Genomic DNA, 20,141 nt, shown 5'->3' with positions numbered 1-20,141 from the left:
GTTGACCTTGGGGCTGACAGTGAAATGTTCTTTCAGTGCAGCATCAACTGCAGGACTGGGGACGCTGCTGGGAGAGGAGAGGGAGACAAAGACGAGGGGGAAGTAGAAAAAAGCAGGGACAAGAGGGAAATTAGGGAATAGAAATAAAAGCTGCGAAGCATCTTATTACATCTAAATAGCGTACGTCTTAAAGCTAAAGTTATAAATCATGCTAACAATGGTTACTAAAATAAAAGTGGATGTAGCCAGAGGCTACCACTGAAAAAGTCAGTCTAGACCTGCCTCGCTGCCTTTGGTCTTTAAGGATTTGATTAGTTTTTCCGCTTTCTAGTTCAGAGTCTTGCATTCAGCCCATGCTCCAGAGCCAGCTAGGGCTCAGGATACAGAATGAATGATAAATTCATTTACTGAATAAAGCAACACTGTTTTCACAGCACAAGACTTAAAACACTTCCGAAGCTGTAATATTTCATTAAGCTTGGCGATTCTGGTTAAAATTTATTAGTCAAAACAGAAAACTCTCATCAGACCCCATATATTCCATTAGGAGTGATATATGGTGTCTCCCAATGTCTAATTATTAACTAGGAAGTGTAAGTAAATCACTATCAGCATTAAGCCCTGATGTGTGAAGACAGAGTTTGAGTCAGGCAATTTCAGCATCAAAAGGCTTTGATTTGAAACATATCCTTTTTTGCTTTCCTTCCTTCACCTCTTCATATCTTCCCTGAACTTCAAAAACCTAAGCTCAGTCTCCCACGTAAATGAACACAACTGCCTACCTGCAACGAAGTGCAACCACGTCCAGCAGCCTGCAACTCAACCACCAACTCCGAGTTGCTCCTACCAAAAGCTGGAAACAGGGGGACAAACTACGTGCAAAGCAGACAACGGGCAATAGCAAGCAGAAGAAAGTTGCTAACATCAGTTTTATTTGTCTTTGGAACGAAGCGGTGATGCTTGCCACGAGCGCTCCTGCGCACGTGTGTTTCTGAATTCAGCAAAGCTCTGCTATTAAAACCAACGCCGTCAAACTCCCTGGTCAGAACCAGGGGCTACCAACCGCAAGAAAAGCACGCAGAGGTCGCGTGGCTTGCCAGGGCCCACAAGCCGTGTTCACGGAGGGCTGGGAGCAGATGGGAACTGACTCTCCCTCCTGTGTCCTGGCCACACAAGAGAGCTTAAAATCTGCAACCGCTAACAAAGAGCAAGGCAGAACATGTCCAAAGGCAAGAGCTTCAAAAGCCGTTAGTATTCACCTACCTTTGCTGACACCAAAGCCATTGTTAAAATTTACACTGGAGTCAATGATGTGTGCTTTCTAAAGAATTCACCTTAAAAGGACTCCCTCTCTACACTAGTTAGAGAGATGCACACAAAGTACATTGTACAAAATTAGAGGGATTTAGAAATGCCATCAGGGTGTTGTTCAAGGGTAATAGAGATTCATTTCTCATTTTAGAGGTCAATTTTCATTTTAGAGGTTAGGTCTCATTTTCATGCACTATCTATCAGTGTTTCTAATACTACAGTTGCTGACCTTTCTGATTTGCAGACCCCTAAGAATTTCCAGTTGAGACAAAGAGCTAAGTATAGCTGAAATAAGCTTCGTGACAAAAGGCTCACTTTTCTTAGCCCTCACAGACCAATGCAAATTAATACCTCGCAAAAGTTCACCTATAGTATATCACAGGAAAACAGTTTAGTTTACAAAGCTTAGAAATATAATCGGAACAAAAGAAACACTTTTTCTTTAATGTTCTTAAAATCTTCAGAAAAGCCCGTAAAGGCACGGGTCATTTCTGCTACAGTGCATCAAAGCCACCTACTCTGTCTCGCAAGTGGCACCGCTGCCTTTGAATTCACCGAGCCAGGTACGCGAAGAGGCGAGACGCGGTCTCAGCCCGGCCACGGTACCGGCTGCTGTACAAGAAAGTAAGAACAGTCCCGCCGGGCTCCCTGCGCCAATAATATCAAACAAGGGGCCGACAATCTTCATTTTAAACCAACTGTGCAGACCAATGGAAAAGCAGAACCTCGTAGCGCTTCTGCCATCTTAGTCGCCTGCTGAAAGCAAGAGAAACGGAATAAGATTCGACTACCCATGGATTCGGAAACAACGAGAAAAGCGTGAGAAACCCAGACTTCAGGTTTACCGGCAGCTGCCTACCTTTACTAGAACACTCTGTCACTCCGTGGCTAAAAAACCACATTATTAGTGAGGAACTCCAAAATATTTGCAAACTGCTTATGTGGACTTTTCTAGCTAAATGTGTATTTGTCACTAGAGACAGTAAACAAACAATTATTGTGGTGTGAAGGTCTCCTAACGGCGCTCCGCTATCTTTTAACACAGAATCCTTTCAAAAGCTCAGGCAAATTACCTTCATCCTGCCTCACCGAGCCGCAACGTGACACGTCACGTCACATTGAAAAAATGCGTTATTGTTAAGTTATCTTTTAACAGTTTAAAATCCGTTATTTTTTAACAAAATCACTGTAGGAAACAAAAAAAGAGAAGCTAAGTACAACTTGTCAAGTCCAAGTAAAGAAGTAAGATGACAAACACCAAATGCTTCTCCTCTTTCCTGGCGAAAACGCAAAGTTACTCCCAAGCAGAAAGTTGACAAAGCTGCATTTTATCAACGTAATTTCAACACTTTCTAATTTAATTTTTTTCTCCTTTAGTCTTTGGAGAGACATGGTAAATCACATTAATTTTTCCTTCTTTTTCGTATTTATACACCATACCATTATTTAAAACGGCATAAACTATGAAAAGGTTGCTTCTAGTCCAGGACTCATTCAGCACACCTTTTACACCGCATTCTGCCCGGGTGTAGAAACAAGCTGTTTCTTTTCCTCTTTCAAGCTCCCGCACCGTAGTAGCGTAACACCATTTGGATTTCTAGCAACGCCAGAGAAAATTTAGACTGCAGCTCAAATATTATTTTTAAATCCCCTTGAAACACTTTTTAAAAATTTAATTTCCTGCGATCTATTTATAATGTAAAAACCTGAACTGCAAGACGAAATCACTGGACAGTCTCTTTTTAAAAAGCATTTTATTAAAATTCAGTTTTGTATAAAATAGGCATTGACTTGCGTATTTTCTAATAACCCATTAAGAGAAGTTTCAAATCAAGCTTTAAAACGTGTTATTAACCATCTACCCAGCCATTTGAAAGATACATGCCTGTGATAAGAGTATTGTATTGCCATTAACCTGTGGGATGGTTCGAGACATCTCTTATTCACACAAAACTCTAAATGCATCTAATTAAAGCCACAAGATCAGCTGTCCATATTAATCACTCACCAGTTTAATTAAGGTAAACCAGCTTGTCAGAAAGCCAGTCTTCTCTCTATTCTTCACCATTATCGACTTTTAATAGTTCACTGGATTAGTAATTACTTGTTTATGGCATTATCAAATACCTGGCAGAGAAAATCACGGTATGTGCCCAGGAAACTGCTTTAGGCCGACGCTTGCTTGGGACACGAGGAGAAATCTACCCCATCAGAGGAAGTTTTCTAAAATGCCATGCAATGTGATTTAGACACAAGTACAACCCAGAAGAGAAACGAATTGAGCTACAAGTATCCTAACAAGAGATTCAGACTTGGAAGTTCATTTTGTGGTTCCTCAGATTAATGCAGGCATTCTGAACGCCAGGCTAGGAGGAAGGCAGCCAGTGAGACCTCTTGCTCGCTTGTAAAAACCACATCTTTCACACAGAGCGTGCAAGAGTGGGCAGGCACATACAGTGCCACTCCACAAGGGACACCAATAAAGAAAATGACAAGTCCTACAATTAAACAACATTTTCTACAGGATCAACTCCTTTCCTAAGTAATTAGGGTATGGATAAGGGGAGCAAGCCTCTTTCTCACCATTTAAGGATGCTCACCTTGGGAGCAAATCCCAGGCAGCTACAGCTCATTTCAACATAATGCAGTAGCTGAGGGACGGCAGTCCTCTCCGACCTGCTGGCAGTCCTGCCTGGCAAACTGCTGCCATCGCTCTTGGAAGACTTGAGCGTTTCGTTGGATGTTCCCCATCCACTTTGGCTCTGCTCAGCTTCTGAAGTTGTGGTGATCATAGACAAGACCGATGATTGTGGGTTGTTATAAAATGCGATGACATATGACACAACCCGAATCAGGGGGAGGAAGGAGCAGGAGAGCGGAGAAAAAAAGGGATTATGTATACTCCTAATTCTCCTTAGGCATACCTGCTGCCATCAATGATGAACATTTGTTCTGGGAAGAGCTGCTACCAGTGGAACGCTTAGCATATGAACACCAACCTAATTCCTGTTGGAAATAAACCAATTTCCACTCTCTCCTTTACTAGAGGAATATTTCAACCTAATAATAAAGTCTCCACTGTAGCATGTCAGACCAGCAGCTCTCTGGTAGCAGGCTGGAATTTTAAGTCTTAATGCAGCAATATCAGCTGTAATGAATTCTACGTAAATATGACTTCTAAAAATAAAAAGCCTTTTTCTTTCCTTAAAACCATGTATGAATGAGAGTATAGAAGAAAAGGAAATGGGGTCTAGCCGCTCACTGCTGTCAGTAACGAGGATCCTTCGGAAACAGTTTAACTACTCCCACCCAGTGCAACCTAAATACAAATATTTCACTTGCATTACTCAGCTCAGCTTTACATTACCATTCAACATAGGCCACAACAATAAAAATGATAACTGCTTATAAAACAAGTGAAGAATATTAGAAAAGGTAAAGTGGGGTGAACAGACAGAACAGAGTTAAATCCTGAATCACCGTAAAATTCCACCAGCCCCACGTGGTGAATTCCACTGAATACCAAGACCTGGACAAGAAAATTGTTTTTCCTGTGGATTCATTAAAGAGTTTTGTATTATAATCTGTAACAAGAGAGTAGAGCTACTTATTCTGTTATCATTCACTTGTGCACATTCATCCGACCTTGTTCACTTCCACTTGCTTAATTTCACACCGAAACATACAGAAGTTGGTTTCCAATGTCCTTCTTTATCTGAGCATTTACCTTTAATAAACCATAAGCAGTAATCACAATAAACTAATCATTACAAAGTGTTATTTAGAAAAATGAAAGTGATACTAAAAGAAGTCTGGACCTAAGTTTAAATACAAAGAAAAAAGCACCCATTGAAATGTACGCACATACTTTGCAATAAGTACTATGCACAGCGGTCAGAGTTTCTGAGCAACCTCAGCTCCCACAGCCAGAGACGTTGCTGCCGATTACTCCTGAAGAACCAGTTCCCTTTCTACATTTTATTTGTATATGTACATCCACACACGCACACACACACACACAAAAGTGCTGCACAGTTATGACCCATCTGAAAGAAAACACATTCGCTGCATCGTCAGCGCTCTATTGGAATGCACTCTACCCCTTCTGAATGCAATGCTCAGCTTCAGCTTACCACCCTGACAAATAACGGAAAGCACTTTATGAAACCAATTTAATTGGGAGGTGACAGAAAACATACAGCCATTTTCTTTAGCCTTATCACTGAATTGGCTTCAGCTCCAATCTCTGCCAAATCCCACTCAACAGAAGACATTAACCAGGTCAGCGGACCAGGTGCTGCGCGGTGTCTGGCAAGGGGCTGGCATCCCCACCATTACTTGCACACAATGAAGCAGTAATCTTTACAGATCATCTCTCCCAAGAAGCATATTGGGGATGGGAGGAGAGGAGAAGGGTGGAAGGGAGGGAGGGATAAAAGAAAAAAAAAAAAAACAAGCAAGAAAGGAAAATGAATGTGTAGCTGCCTCGCGGCTCAGCAGATGTCTGTGCGTGATGTACGAGGCTAGGATAAGCTGTCGTAGCCCGCTGCCAAGGAGTGGTAAGTGATTAAAGCCTCCACCAGGCTAAACACCATATTTAGAGTCTATGGGGTTTCGAAAGTTGCACCCATTCCTTGCTGTGCTGCCAGATGTTGTTGGCTGGTCCTGCTCCTATTCACTGTGCGCGGGAGGCAGCAGTTGGTACGGCAAGGAATGCAATCTGGAATGTTTCCGGAGGTGCCGTACATTAAAACGGTGTCACCTATCCTTCACCTCTACCGAATGCTGAAACAACTCCAATTTGCTGCCACTTCCCTCTTGGGAAATGGCCAAGATACAGTTGTGCCTGGCAGACCCATTTGTTTTACTCAGGTGATTCTCTTCCCTCAATGACCTCTATTAGTTTAAGTTTTAATTTAGATTAACCCCAGCACCCCAATTAACCAGTGAGGGGAAAAGCTAAGCTGTGACTAGTCATATTTCTGAAATCACGATTTATCGAAGTTAAAGTTATTAGAAGGAAAGACGCACCATTCATCTATCGCTATTTTTCTTTTAAAAATTTAACATTTCACAGCCAATAAGCACCTTCTCTGCACAGGTCCATGGACTGTCAATCACAGCTGTTTCTCCTCGACCACTTCACTATTTTGTTACACTGGCTTAATTTGTTCTGTGTTCTTAGGGTCCACTTGGCCCCCAGAGCTGGGCTTCTGGTCCACTCGGACCCCAAATTCCACCTCAGTATTATCTCACTGCGTTACAGATTTGGCCTCTTCAACCACTGGTGCCAACAAGACAGGCGTTCTCTGATCTCCGTTTCAGAGCCTACCCAGATGAGCCTGGCATCTCCACCTACCTAAGAGATGCTGCTCCATTCACAGCAACGCTAGCAGAAATGCTCTTACAATAAATACACAGCCTGGAGAGGAGCTAGCTTGGAATACATTCCTGGCTCTGAGGCAGGCTGCCCTGAACAGATCCCTCACAAACATTAAATATTCAAATTGTCCTAATCCTGCACTAGGTGAGGTCTACTGCAAAAATTTTCTTGGACATCTATAGCAGCAGGGTTGGAAGTGTGTTGAAAACCTTCTTGGAGGGGAAAAAAAGGGCAGCATTAAAGTTCTCTGTATTTCCTATCCGTAAAACACAGATAAGAATTACCAATTTAATACATCTTTTTATTCATCTTTAGTCCTGGCTCTGTACATGAAACCCCAAATTTTGAAAGTATTCAAATGCTTCTGCTTAAATCGGTTATCAGAGCACAGTCACATGGCAACAGCTCTCTTCCACTGTCCTAACACTTTACTAGCCACTCTAATAACGATTCTGATCAGAAATTTCTGCCTTTCTAATGGTATAATGATATTTGTTTAGTCCTGAAGTTAAAGCTCTGTGGATCACCAGAGCAAAACCACTTTTTTGTGCATTGGGGAAGGAGTCACAGTGATCATACTCCTGAATATATGGCAATTTCAGTATTTCATAAAGCTGGCATTGTCATTTTATTAAATAAATTACAAGCACGAAGTTTCCCTAAGCTGCAGCCTCCAAGCACTGGGTACAGATTCCTTGTTTCTAAGAATTTTACAAATAAAAAGAATAACTGGCCTAAATCCAAGCTGGCACAACTCCAAGAAAAGTGCTAGAGAAGCCCTGCAGCTTCTTCATTCTGTAGGTAGATGAGATGATTTGGGTTGAGATGAGAGTAACTTAGGTGCTTTTGAGGATCTGCTAAAATCGTTTTTCATAATGGGACTCTACCCACCGAGAACAGTCACCTTTGGAGAATTCAGTAATTTTTCTCTTGTGTAGCAATGTTCACCAGCAAGAACTACAGGCATAGACCTTATCCTGCAGCCCTGACTCACTCAAGTACAGCGGTGCCAGTAACGGCAGTAAGTTTACATCCACAATGCAAGTTTAAGCTCACACAGCCCTATATCGAAAGTTGAGAGCGAAGTCCTCTGAGGTGTCTAGAGAGATTTCGGATGTTAAAACAGGTAACTGAGTTTCACTGGTAAGAGAAATTTAGAGCACAGAACCAACCGCATTAGCTCTGTAAGTATTAAAAACCAACTGGAGCTGTAATTCCAACACAGATTTACCATCGCCTACCTGGTGATAAAAGTCATCGTCATCAAATATCTCCTCATCTATGTCCTTCAGGTGCCTGTTGGAATCTGACTCAGGGAGGACTTCCTAGAAGCACAAAGGAAACACTGAAAGCTCATATGTGCATATTTCTGTCCCTAACTCTGATGACATCACGTGCAGCAGCTTGTAAACACACTTGAAGATATGAAGGAATGGACAAAAGCTCCCAACATAACAAGCTTTTAAGGACTAGGAATACATTTAAAGGCAAGGCAGAAACGCTGCCAATGCCAAAATAGATTTATGATACCTTTACTGGGAAATAAATAGGACTGTGCAAAGTCTTTCTGGCAAAATACTACAGATATTTTTAATGTAATGGCAAAAATATATCTTGCAAATGCAGTAATTCTACATGATCTCTCAGAATTGAGTATTTATTCATTCTTAAATACTAAATTAATAACAGACTTACTACTAACATATTCTGTAGGTTATATGCAGTATGATTTTAGAAGTGACTTCCTGGGTTAAAGATTCTAAAGTTCAGAGCAAAACCAAAGTTTTGTAGCCACTACCCCAAAAAGCAGATATAGTGAGCATCGCTTCCTATGGCACGGAAGGGGCACAACCACAGACCAAACCTTGTTTTCCCCTGTCAAGAACTGGCACAGGAGATAATGCAAACACCCTAAAACTGGAACTGAAATGTCTACATCTTTTTCTTAGCCATTACATTACAGGAATCAACACTCAGATATCTCCTTCATAAATCTCTCACAAACAAGAATATTACCTGCTAAAGGCTCAAGCTAATTGTTTCGCAGAGAGTTTCACTGCTGCTACAGGATGAGTGATATAAAGAAAATACCCTTACCGAATTCTCAGGCAAAGATTCAGGGACCGGATGAGATTCCTGTTCCTGCTTTCCCAGCACTGTATACACTGATCGCTTGGTCTGTGTCCGCCGTAGTAATCTCTCTTTGTCCATCATAATATGATCAATCTGAGTCAAGATTGAGCGCTCAAAGGCACCGAAACCCTGCAACAACATTAACTAGTGTCAGATAATGCAGAAAGCTTTTCCTCAAGGCAGCAATGTTCCTCTATCTTTCCATGTCAGCGGATAAGCAGACAGCATTCCAAGAGGAGGGGGTTTGGGTTTCATTGCAGGGATTTCTGCTAGGATTTTTTATTTGTTTCTCCCTCTCTCTCCCTTCCCAACCTGAGGCAACCTGACGCCTGGCTTAATAAAATGCCTTTGCTGTTCTGGTTCAGATGAACTTCTCAATGATTAATACTAACAGACAGATGTTAGGAGACCCTGGATCTTCGGGTGAAATGATTACCCATTGTATTAAAGTCTACACTTCATGGAGGAGGACAGCCACAGAAGCCCCTAGTTCTGTTATAAAACACAAACAGCTTGTTGATACAGCAATAGTGGCATTTTCATAGAGCTTACTTGCTGCTGGAGACTGGCTATGATGAGGTGTCTGGTTGGGAGAACACCAATACTATCCAAGAGTTTTTCCTAAAACTTGGGAAACCATTTGCCCTTGAAAAATTTTTTCCTGCCCATCTGCTCAAAACAAAAGAGTGCAGCTTATGCCTTTGAAATCTGAGGGCTGAGCTTCTTTCCAAATTCCTTTAAGGTTGGGGAAAAGTGTGTACCTGTGTATTTAATTCTTACTGCTGTAACTCTTGGCTTAACTTGGAACATCCATGACGTGAAACTTTCAAACCAGCTTGTTCCACAAATCTCTGCTAAACAATAAGCATGTCAGCAGACATAAACAAAGACTTGCCTTTCCCATTTTGCCCGATGCCAGCTTTGTCTTGTCATGCCACTTCTGCAAGACATTGTTCCGATACGTCCTGAAGTCAGCATACCGCTTGGCTATAAATTCTGGGTAGTCCTCCATTTTTAGCTTTCTTTTGGGGAGGCTCCTCCTCTTCTCCTGAGCCTTATCCACTTGCTCTTCATCACTACTGCTAGGGATTTCATCATCACTAGAACAAAAATACACAGACTAAACACCCTGCACCTCTCTAAGGCAACATTCTTAATGGCCCCTCCACTACCACCCATGCTTTTTCCACACCACGGTGACATTTATGGCAAAAGACCCATGGTTTAGTCCCTCCTCTGTTATCAGAAAGATTACAAAGCAGACTTCCCACATTGGCAGAAGGATTTCAAATGGAAGTCCAGAGTGTCTGTCACCCAGATACAGCAGCAACTGAGAGAACAGCAGAGAGTGAGTATGGTCAGGAAGGCTGTGCATTGCCCTGTTTGTTGGAGAGTTGCCGACCACAGGATTCAGAAAGGTCTTGTCTGATTTCGTATTTACCTCTCAGTTTTTGATTGCTTTCCATCCACCAGATGCCTCGTGCCCGGGTACTGATAAAGCAGCTCATCCTGAAGCTCCACTAATACTTTCAGCAATGCCTCCAGGGCTTTACAACCTGCAGAACAAGAGACACAAGTGACAATTTCCCCCTGATCCTTGCTTCTGGTGAAGACTTAGCTTTGCAGCGCTTAGTTTCTCATCCTGAATCTGAATTTCTGCCACAGCTACTGCATGTCCCATTAACTGTTTTTCTCTGATCAGTTAGAGATGTGGGTTTATCTTCAAACTGATTTATAGCTATTAATGTCAAACACCACCACGCTGGGAAAGAACACCTCTTTCCTAAAAAGGGAGGAAAGGAGGCAGGACTGCCTTCTAAACATCTGCCTGGCTGCACATCGGGAGTATACCGATCTCATGTTTCATCGACAAACATTCAGACTGCAGAGCCTAAAGGATTAACATATCGAAGAAGCAAGTACTGTATGCAGAAGCATCTGATGACACATGCATATGACAACAACCTTTTTTGCTGACTCACTCATTTCTCTCTTGTGTTAAGTTCTGCAGCAGAGGCCAGCTTCAGTTGAATAATATGAAGCAACCCAAGGGAAAATGCATATATGTACATCTCGTCTAAACTTGACCTCTGACTTTTCCTTCTTGTACGTTATGTGCATGTTATAGGGAGCAGAAGGAGGGAAGGCAAGAAGAAAAACCGAACTCCTGCAGGGCTGTGACTACTGCTGGTTTCTATGCCGCTGTGCTCACCACGCAGGAGGTATAAGAAATTAGATTGTAAGTAAAATTAAATGTAGCAAGATCTGATCTAGGGGGGAAACTTAAATAATGACCTGGCAAGTTTAATGAGAGGATTCCAATCAGAAAAGCAGAACTGCAGGCCCAGAGATCCTTAGAAACAGAGAAAGTGAAGAAAAGATCGGAGTGGAGAAGTGTACAAAATGATCACTACATGGTGTGCAGGTTAGTTTTACAGGGACGAGTAGTTGCTTTCCAGAGTATTTGCAGACAGAAATCCTGAATGCAGATCTGATGCTGTGTATCCAAAGGCTTTCACAGCTGACAGTTTTCCTGTATCTATGCAGATGCAGAGAAAACGATCTCTGTTCCAATGATGCCATGTTCTCCAAGGACACACAGTTGCAGCTGGCTGTGGGAAGGGTTAACTGCACACTGTTGCAGCATCTGTTCTTTAAAAATAGTTCTTTTGTGGCAACCAACAAGCCCCCCTGCAGAACGCTCTCATATAAAACAAGTGTTTGTCTAGGCCTACACAAACTCTCCCTTTGTACATTGCTACGCATCAATCCCAGGGTCAGCTCTTACAGGTAAAACACTTGGGACACTTCTATCAAAAACCTAAACTGAACTTTATGCAGATTAATTTATATTTACCTGACGCTGGTGTATTGCCTTCCACTTTTACAAAGAAGCACCACAGAAAGGAGAAAAAATGCCCCGCTCGGAGGAACGTAGCACACCACTTCAGGATCTGTTTTGTTGCAGGATACGTTCACACGGGCTTGGCTGCCCTCCCCACGCACCCAGCAAGCATCCTGGCGGGCAGCAGTAACCCTGGCGGGCAGAGCACGTGGATTTGTCCGGAGTGCCGCGACGTTCCCGGAGTTTCCCCTGGTGCCCGCTCTGCCAGTTCCTCCGCTGACATGAAGTCAGTAGGGGTGTTTTGCTTAACTCCCAAACCTGCTTCTTTTTTTTTATAGTTAGCATAAAAGAATGGAGAGAACTTTTCACCACTCCATTTTTTTTCTTTACTTCCTTTTTTTTAATGGAGGACACAGAGATCATGGGCAGAGTGAACAGCAAATCTTCATCAGCCAGACAGGGACAGTGCAAGCAGAAATCAGCCCAGACATTCAGAGGTCTCAATCTCCCGCATGTTACCACTGTGATATTGCTCAGTTGTCACCATCTTCAGATAAATTACGGCCTGACCTCAGTAACAGGAATGTCAAGGAGAAGATGCTTTAAGATTTTTGTTGCAGATCAGCTGTTGGACTCATCCCCCCCCCGGCCTGTCGTTCATTTTAGATAGGTTCTGACAACTCTTCTATGCAAACCTATTAATGGATTAGGTTTGCCGTACTTGTAAAACAGCCATTTGTTAGCATCAAAACAATTCCAAGAGACAAACAGACAAAAGCCCTTAAAAATGCATTTGCTGTATGTGTCTGCAGCTAAAGCATCGCTTGCAAAAGGAAAGTGCCCCCACCCTAGCCTGAGTGCACAGCTTACAACAGCAAAATCTTTCCCACTGCCTGCAACACAGCTAAATGTCCCCAGAGCTTCCGAAACTGTTTATTTTCTACCCGCTGCCTATCCTCCAGCAGCAGTGCTAATGCACCCCAGGCGGCTTTGATCCTGTCAATTACAACTGGAGTAGCACTCCAGCTCTTCTGGGGTATATCAGGGCCACGGCACGCAGGCAAGGAATAAAGACAGGCTCAAGCTCCCCCAGGCTACGAGATATGGACCCCAACAGAAGTGGGGATGGGGAGCAATTTTATTTGGAGTGAAGGGGATGCAGAGGGCAGGGACGGCAATGACCGTGCATCTAACCGGGTGGGAGGGCTGATTATTGCAGACAGTGGCTTCATCAGGAGCCTCTTACAGCTGGGTAACTTCCGTGCTTTCAGTTCTTGTGTATTTAATAGCATTATTGGATGGCATTCTCATTGTTGCTGCTGGGTGCTTAAGTGCGCTGTAAACTCAACTTCAGAAGCCAAGTGTCACCCTCCTCTGCTCTCTTCCCATCCAGCCCTGCCCTATCCATTTCATGTTTAATTCCAGTAGGGACTGTTTTCTTCCCAGTCTCCTCTCCATCATCTCTTCCCTCTAATGCCCTCATCTGCCTTTACACCATCTACTTTGGGGAAAAGACTGAATCCATTTGTGAATGAAGGCGGTGTAAAACAAAACTGTTTCACAGATGCAAACTATGTCATTTTAAAGGAAAGCCCGACGCTCACCTTCCTGCTCTCCTACCCCTTCCCAGCACATTTCTTTTAATGTTGCTCTTTGTCTGAAACAGACAATTAAACAGAAAAGAGTCACAAACATGGAGCTTTCAAGCACCCCAGTGCATTAAGGCAACCACCTAGCAGCTTTCACATGCGACGACCAGGTTTGTACCTCCTGCGCCCTCCCCTGCTCACAGAACAAAGCCAGCGATACCTCTGAGAACACAGGCAATGCCAGCCCTGACCATGTCCCAGAGGCCTCCCACTGCCACGAGCCGTGTTAGGTCCTAGGCACTCCCTGATGATTTTCAGTTTCTAAAGCTTTCGGGATCAAGAAGATACCAGCGCTATGGTTTTCACAAGCACCACAACCCGGCCAAGGCTGAAACAATGCTCTACATTACAGCTCCATGACTACCCTCCCACCACTCATTCACCAGCAGGAAGATCCTGATGCCAACAGCTCATTCCCAGAGCTACTACGCTAACTCTGCCATCAATATCACTTCTGGGTGTTGCTCCGTTGTGTTCAGCCAACTACAGATGCTTACGCATCCCCAGCCGCCCCATCCCAGTCCAATGCACCAGGCAGCAGCCAGTGACCGCAGGCACAGCACTGCGACAGCAACTGGTAAGTTGCGGTAGGTAAAACTCCCCGACCTGACTTTGCAGGCACAGCGTATCATCCCAGTTAACCCCAGTCTGTGCCTCTCCCACCTCTTCTCTCCCACTCTCCGCTGGCAGCTTTGCTGCATCTCTCTTACAATCTGCACTGCAATGTGCTGGGGTAAATATTCTACCTTATAGCGACATCAGTGTCACAACTGACACCTGTAACATCGGGCCATGCACCATCAGTGAGAAAAATCTCAAAACTGTCTCCTTTTCCAGGCGTTACTTCTGCATGTCCAACCTGTGTTTTTTGAGGACAGGTGGCTCACCACTGCCTTATAAACAAAAGAAGCTGGATCCCTTTACAGCATTTCAGTATAAGCAACTGAAATCCCCAAAACAACAACTCATGCTCGGTGCGTAGGAGAGGGCGACTAACCCCAGGACGACATGCAACCCCTCCTTCCACCAAACCTTTTCAAAGCTGCCCTTTGGGAAAGAAAAAAGGATGCTGAGTGGGGTCCATCTGCAGCTGCTCCAAGAACACAGCAAACGTGGCTTGAATATAACTTCCAGCTTAAATGGGACTCAGAGTGTCTGTGGTGAGATGCTAACTTGTAAGAGTCACTTTTAAGAGTCCATGGGAGCCCCTTCATTTTGTGTAGAGGAGCAAAAAAGTTGTTCCAGATCCAGCAGACAGCATATCAATCCACCAAGAAAGCTGGGAGCCAGTATCAGTAAATCAAAGTGTGCCTTTCTGTTAATACTCTCTCATACGTTCTCATTTTATACATCCCTTCACCCAGTCAGAAAGTAGCCCTGGAGTATTTAGCTCCATTCAGGGATAGCACTGCCATGTATCAAAGTGTCAGGAGACCCACCAGAGATGAAATCTGTCCTACTGCTCTCAAACCACAAAAATCAATTTTGTCAACGCCAGTGGTTATGGACAAACCGGCTGTGCTGCTGGCGTCCCCCCTGTGCGTGGGGTGGCTCCTGGCTGCAGGGTACCGACCCCACGGCGCGCTCCCCACCCCAGCCCTCTCCGCACGCAGAGGGCAGCCGTGCCTTCGCTGCTGCCCGAGCACCGCCGTGCTGGGGACTCGCAGGCGTGATGGCTTCAGTGCTCGCCCGTCGCTGTAAGTTCAGCATTTCTACAGCAAGGCAGCTTCCTGCGCAGAAAAATATCTGCGCTCTTTTTCATGACCTCTAAAAATGGGGTCTCATTTCATCTTCCCAAGCAGCTGCGGAGAGCTGCAGCTGGTGCGGAGCAGCAGGGAGCGGCCTCACGCAGAGACACTTTAAGGCGATGGAAAAAGCCGGTGCCCCAAGGCCAGGCTTTCAAAGGTATTCACAGACACCCAGCCAGTGGGATTCCCGAAACTGCTCCACCAGGCAAGCTCCTCCTCACCTGACCCTGGTGCATCCATCCGGCAGACTCCGAGTATGACAGTATCCTTAAAACTGGGGCAAACCTCCCAGGATTTTCACTCCATCACCGTATGTTTGTGGCACCTCGCAGGGCGCAACGGGGCACTGCTGTGGCAGTGCTCCCCTACAGAACGGTGCCTGCCTGCTACCGCGTACACGCCGCATACAAACACAAACAGGAGCAGCGTTACCATGATGTACCAGCACAGGACACGGCTGAAATTCAGAGCCCACGCCAAAGCTTGAAATCAACTACTTCTTCCCCTCAATTAAATCTGAGGATCTGGCATCACAGGAATATCATCGGCATGCAAGCTTTTAATTTTCCATGTACCTCCAGAGGCTGTATGACGTGCTCAGGCAGAAACGCTGGAACAACGCTGGTGTTTGAACCACGGTATGGAGAGCAAAAGCTGAGCTGCCCAACATTGGGAGAGTTCCCCCTGCCGCCGTGGAGAGTCACCATGTCACGACTGCACGGAACAGGCGCAGCGCCCAGCGCACCGGGTCACGTTATGCAAATAAAAAAAAGGAGAGGTATCAAACCTCTTTTATTTTAATAGCTGTACATAATGAAAAGTAGCTTTATCAGGTACACGCATTTATCCCAACATTCAGATGAAGAGGGGAAATTTTCACTCCTTTCAAACGACTGCGGGACAAGGAGTTAAACTACAGGTCAAAATGGCACTCAATACGCTGGCCTGAGAACAATACTTCTCATTCAAATCCACAAGCCAGCCACTTGCACTAGTCATCCCCAGCAATTAATCCCCCAAGAAACACGTTTGATTAAATCTTTTCAAGCAAATCCTTTGCTTTGCTTTTGTTAGTTCACTTCTTGTCAACATCTATTAAAATATGCCTTTAATTCTCCCACAATCTTAAAAAACACCGATTCCACTGTCTTCAACTTTAATCAACTGTATGGCCGGCATTTTTCATTTCATAATAATGTGCTGTTTGGAATTCAAGAGGCAGGCTCAACATCAATCATTCGGCAAGAATTTTTCCACTGCAATAAATATGCAAATGAGGAAAGCCAGTCAGTCGTATTTCAGGCCCGACTTGCTAGTGTTTTAAAAAAGACACAAATTTATTAATTGCCGTTGGCCAGCGGAATCCTATTACTTTGGGCATTGATTACAAAGCTGTGTGAGTGATTATTGTGCAACTCGCAGGCTATCCAGGCATGAGGAAAAATTATTAAAGCAAGGCAGAGATTATCAACTCAGAATAACAATAAGCCTTAACATTTTAGGCCTCTAACTTCTTCAACAAAGAATTACGCCAGAGCTCCAGTGTATCATAATTCTGAAGTCTGTCAGTATTACTTTTGGAGCTTGCTCTATATTCCCAACAGCACAGCAACGTTACCAGCCAGGAAAAGGCGGAGGGAATTCCTCCAGGTATCGCATCTTAAACCTGGGGCTTTGGACAACAGCTTTTCTGTAATTCCCGCAGCGGAACCTAACTGTAGGAAGCACAATATGGTGCAGGCAGGACTTTTGCTGTCTTCAGATTTGCACCCCCATATGTTCTGGTGCCCCCAAACCAAGATGGCACAGAAATAAAAGGCTACTGATAAGCGTAAGACAGAAGCCACAAGAGCCAGCCTTGACTAAATTATAGGCTAGCTGCAAGCCCTTTAGCAGCAGAGTGATCTGATTTTTGTAGAGGCGGTATAGTTACGTACAGGTTTCTCACAGACTACAGCTGAATCCTAGCACAAAGCACTTGTAAATCTGTCCAGGTTATTTTAGGAAATGATGGGACTAACACTCCCTTCACGCTTCCCAAAACACTGAGTTTCTGGAATTTTATCAAATGATGGTAGGAAAAAGGCTGACTTTTCTGCTGATTGCAATAAAAAGGTCTGCTCCATACCGAAGGCCCAATTTGCTGGTTCCATTGGAATGCAAATGATGCAGAAGCCTTTGCAGAGGGGAAAATTGTATTCCTTCCGCACAAAGGAGCCAATGCTGCAAACCCCTTTCACACAAGCAGTTCAGCTGACTCCCAAAGAGTTAGAGAAGGGACTCAATTTAGCCCTTTCACTCTAATATTACTGCATTTGACAGTAAGGACAACAGGATCAGACACAGATGAGTTTGCTAAAAGTAAAGAAAATAACTAGATGCAACAACAGAATAAAAGGCTTGGTATTCAAGGATTTTATTAGTGGGGACTGGGGGAGGGGGAAAGCTGAGAAGGGAGAGAAAGAAAAACACTTCCATGAAGTTCATGCTCTACTGATTTGCCTCAACCGTCATCTTTTGATATCAGCCCAAACCAGGGAGGGGACGGGGCTTGTAAAAATGAGATTTATAAAAACTGATGTTTTGCATTACTGTAAATGTAAAGAAGCTGACAGCATGCATTCCCGTCTCTGCCAGGCAGGAATCCCCAAGTACATATGCAAGAATGAGAAAGGAAGAGGAAATGTGAAATTTCATAGTTATCTAGATATTAAGGCCAGAAGGGAACATTAGCCCATCTAGACTGACCTCCCCATATAATACCAGGCCATTAATTACATTTATCATGACAAGCACTGAGTTTCCATCTCAAGGTAACCAATTGCCAATTAATCCGAGTTAGCTGACATTTGCACATGCTTGTCTGGATGCTTTGCAAGCCTTTGTTTCCCTGCATCTTGTTTGTGGAGTATACAGACTAACATGCACAAGTATTTAGCTAAACTCAATTTAATTAGCTGTTAATTATCTTCGGAAACTCAAGTGTAGGCAAACCTATTTGATGTGCTTGAAGTGTGGTGTAATGCCACGGTCTGGAGTTCGGGTGTATCAGGTCAACAACTACAGACTCTCCTAGCATTTCTTGCACTAGAATTTAAGACAGCTTTAAAATAAACCTCAAATGCCAATAGTGTCCAACACATATGGCTATGGAGATAACCTATAAAATGGGAGCGTTTCAATTTTACCACATCTATACAAGAGAAGCAGACAAAAATTCTGCTCAAAAAAGACTAAATACCACAAGCTAAAAGCCTTGGCACTCAGTGAGGAAGGGCAAGAGTGTTTTTTTCCGAAAAAAAAGCCCCAAACTGCAAATTAAAGAAATATCCTGCGCTTCTCCACTACCTCCTACACAGGATTGCTGAACAATTCACCGACAGCAACGACAGGCCACAAAATACTTTCCTGGTACTTCGCAAAGCCCAAATTCTGCACGTGCACAAAACCTCACACCCCCCATGACCCAACTAAACACGCACACAAACAACAACAGAGCTCCAAAACTGAGCCCTGTGCCTTTGTCTAAAGCTTCTCGTTTCATACCTCTTCCTCTCACTCACTGGCACGTACGCAGAATGGCCACCCATGAGCCATCCTCCTTACTGACCCCAGTTCTTACCAAAAGCTCTCCAAGGCATAGGATCATTACAACAAAATTTACAAAAAAGGGTCTGATTCATTCATTTATTTTAGTCGAGAGAAAAGTCTTCATTAATGTCAACAGGCTTTGGCTTGGTCCCAAAACGAATTGAATAGATTCTTCATTAGATCAGAGAGGAAAGGTGAAATTTAGGGACACCTGCATCCATAGCCATTTACATCAAATTCAACCCTGCATGAATTGACAAGCACCATGTTTTTTGTATTCATAAAGTGTTCAGACTAATACAATTTAATTAAAATGAAGTACCAGTTTTAAGTGGACTAGATCTGATCACAATAATTTACACTCAGGCTTGAAACCCAGTTCTGCTGTCACACATTTGTGCAGGCGCCCAGTAAAATCTTCAAAGCAAGAATATATTTAAGTCCATGATCTTGCCTAGCACCAATTAATCCTGTAACTGCTCTGTGCCTCTGGAAACTGTGTAATCTGCCTGTGCCTCAGTTCCTCCCCCACTCCCCTGTGACACCTACCCTGCTCTGTATTAATGCATTATCATCTCCAGATGTACGTATGGATACATTTGAGTTTTAAAAGTGATCCACGAACAGAGATGATAAAATTATGACTGGAGTTACTGGCAGCTGATTCCTGCAGGCTTCTCTGAAAAATCCCGAGCCCGTGTCAATAAAGCACATTTCATCTGACAGCTTTTCTCTAACCAGATGCGTAAAATGACAACCAGGTGGAGCGGAGGAGCGAGGCAGAGGGTGAGCCCATCAGGCAGAGCACGCTGCGCCACCGGAGAGGAGGACGCCGCGCCAGACGCATCCTCTCTTATGGGAAGCGGTACAGGTTCTCGGGTACCTAAAGCAGACCTGGTCTTATTCAAAGTTAGTCAAGGCTTAATCAGCTTCTTTGACATGACTTACTTGGATGTTGCATAGAATGTTATTTTTTATTTTTTAAAGATCAGGAATCAGAGTAACAGCACAAATCCTCTATTAAGAAGATACCGAAAACATACAAACAAACATACACTAAATAGATACTAAATAGAATCTTCCCCTCTGTCTTGGAGTCCCTTTTCAGCAAAATATTACAGGACTAACCCAGAAGAAAATAGAGATATTCAGTGTGAGGCATTCATACAGAAATGTTTAATATGCAAGAATGTAAAAGCAGGAAACACATGGCATCTTTGGGGGTCTCCTGCTGGCAATGAATGTAAGTGAGATTCTTAATCACATCCTTAAGAGGCCTTGTCCACAAATGTGCTGTTTAGTCACAAGCCACAGATACTTGTCACAGAGGCAGTTAACCAACCTGGCGTACCAAGAGCCCAACTCAGGCATTTATTATAAAGGTCCACTTAGCTCCAGGTGGAAGCAAAGTCCTTTACCAGCACACCCGCTACGAATGCACCTATTTCCACCCCAGAAACAGACATTTCTGGGTCAGTTGA

The 20,141-nt window shown here is 43.8% G+C and overlaps 1 protein-coding gene across 1 annotated transcript in view; it reads right to left on the bottom strand.

Annotated features, from left to right (window-relative positions):
• Positions 1–20,141, bottom strand: part of AATF (apoptosis antagonizing transcription factor) — a 57,715-nt gene that overhangs the window by 26,496 nt on the left and 11,078 nt on the right. The window contains exons 5-8 of the mRNA XM_082328592.1: positions 10,269–10,383; positions 9,723–9,927; positions 8,792–8,956; positions 7,936–8,019 (exon numbers count right to left, since the gene is read on the bottom strand). Coding sequence (XP_082184718.1) covers positions 7,936–8,019; positions 8,792–8,956; positions 9,723–9,927; positions 10,269–10,383 — 569 coding nt within the window. The remainder of the gene's footprint in view (positions 1–7,935; positions 8,020–8,791; positions 8,957–9,722; positions 9,928–10,268; positions 10,384–20,141) is intronic.

The sequence above is a fragment of the Platalea leucorodia genome, assembly GCF_965183815.1.
Source record: "Platalea leucorodia genome assembly, chromosome: 16".
In the NCBI taxonomy this organism is placed as follows: domain Eukaryota; kingdom Metazoa; phylum Chordata; class Aves; order Pelecaniformes; family Threskiornithidae; genus Platalea; species Platalea leucorodia.
This window is presented reverse-complemented; position numbering and strand designations above follow the sequence as displayed.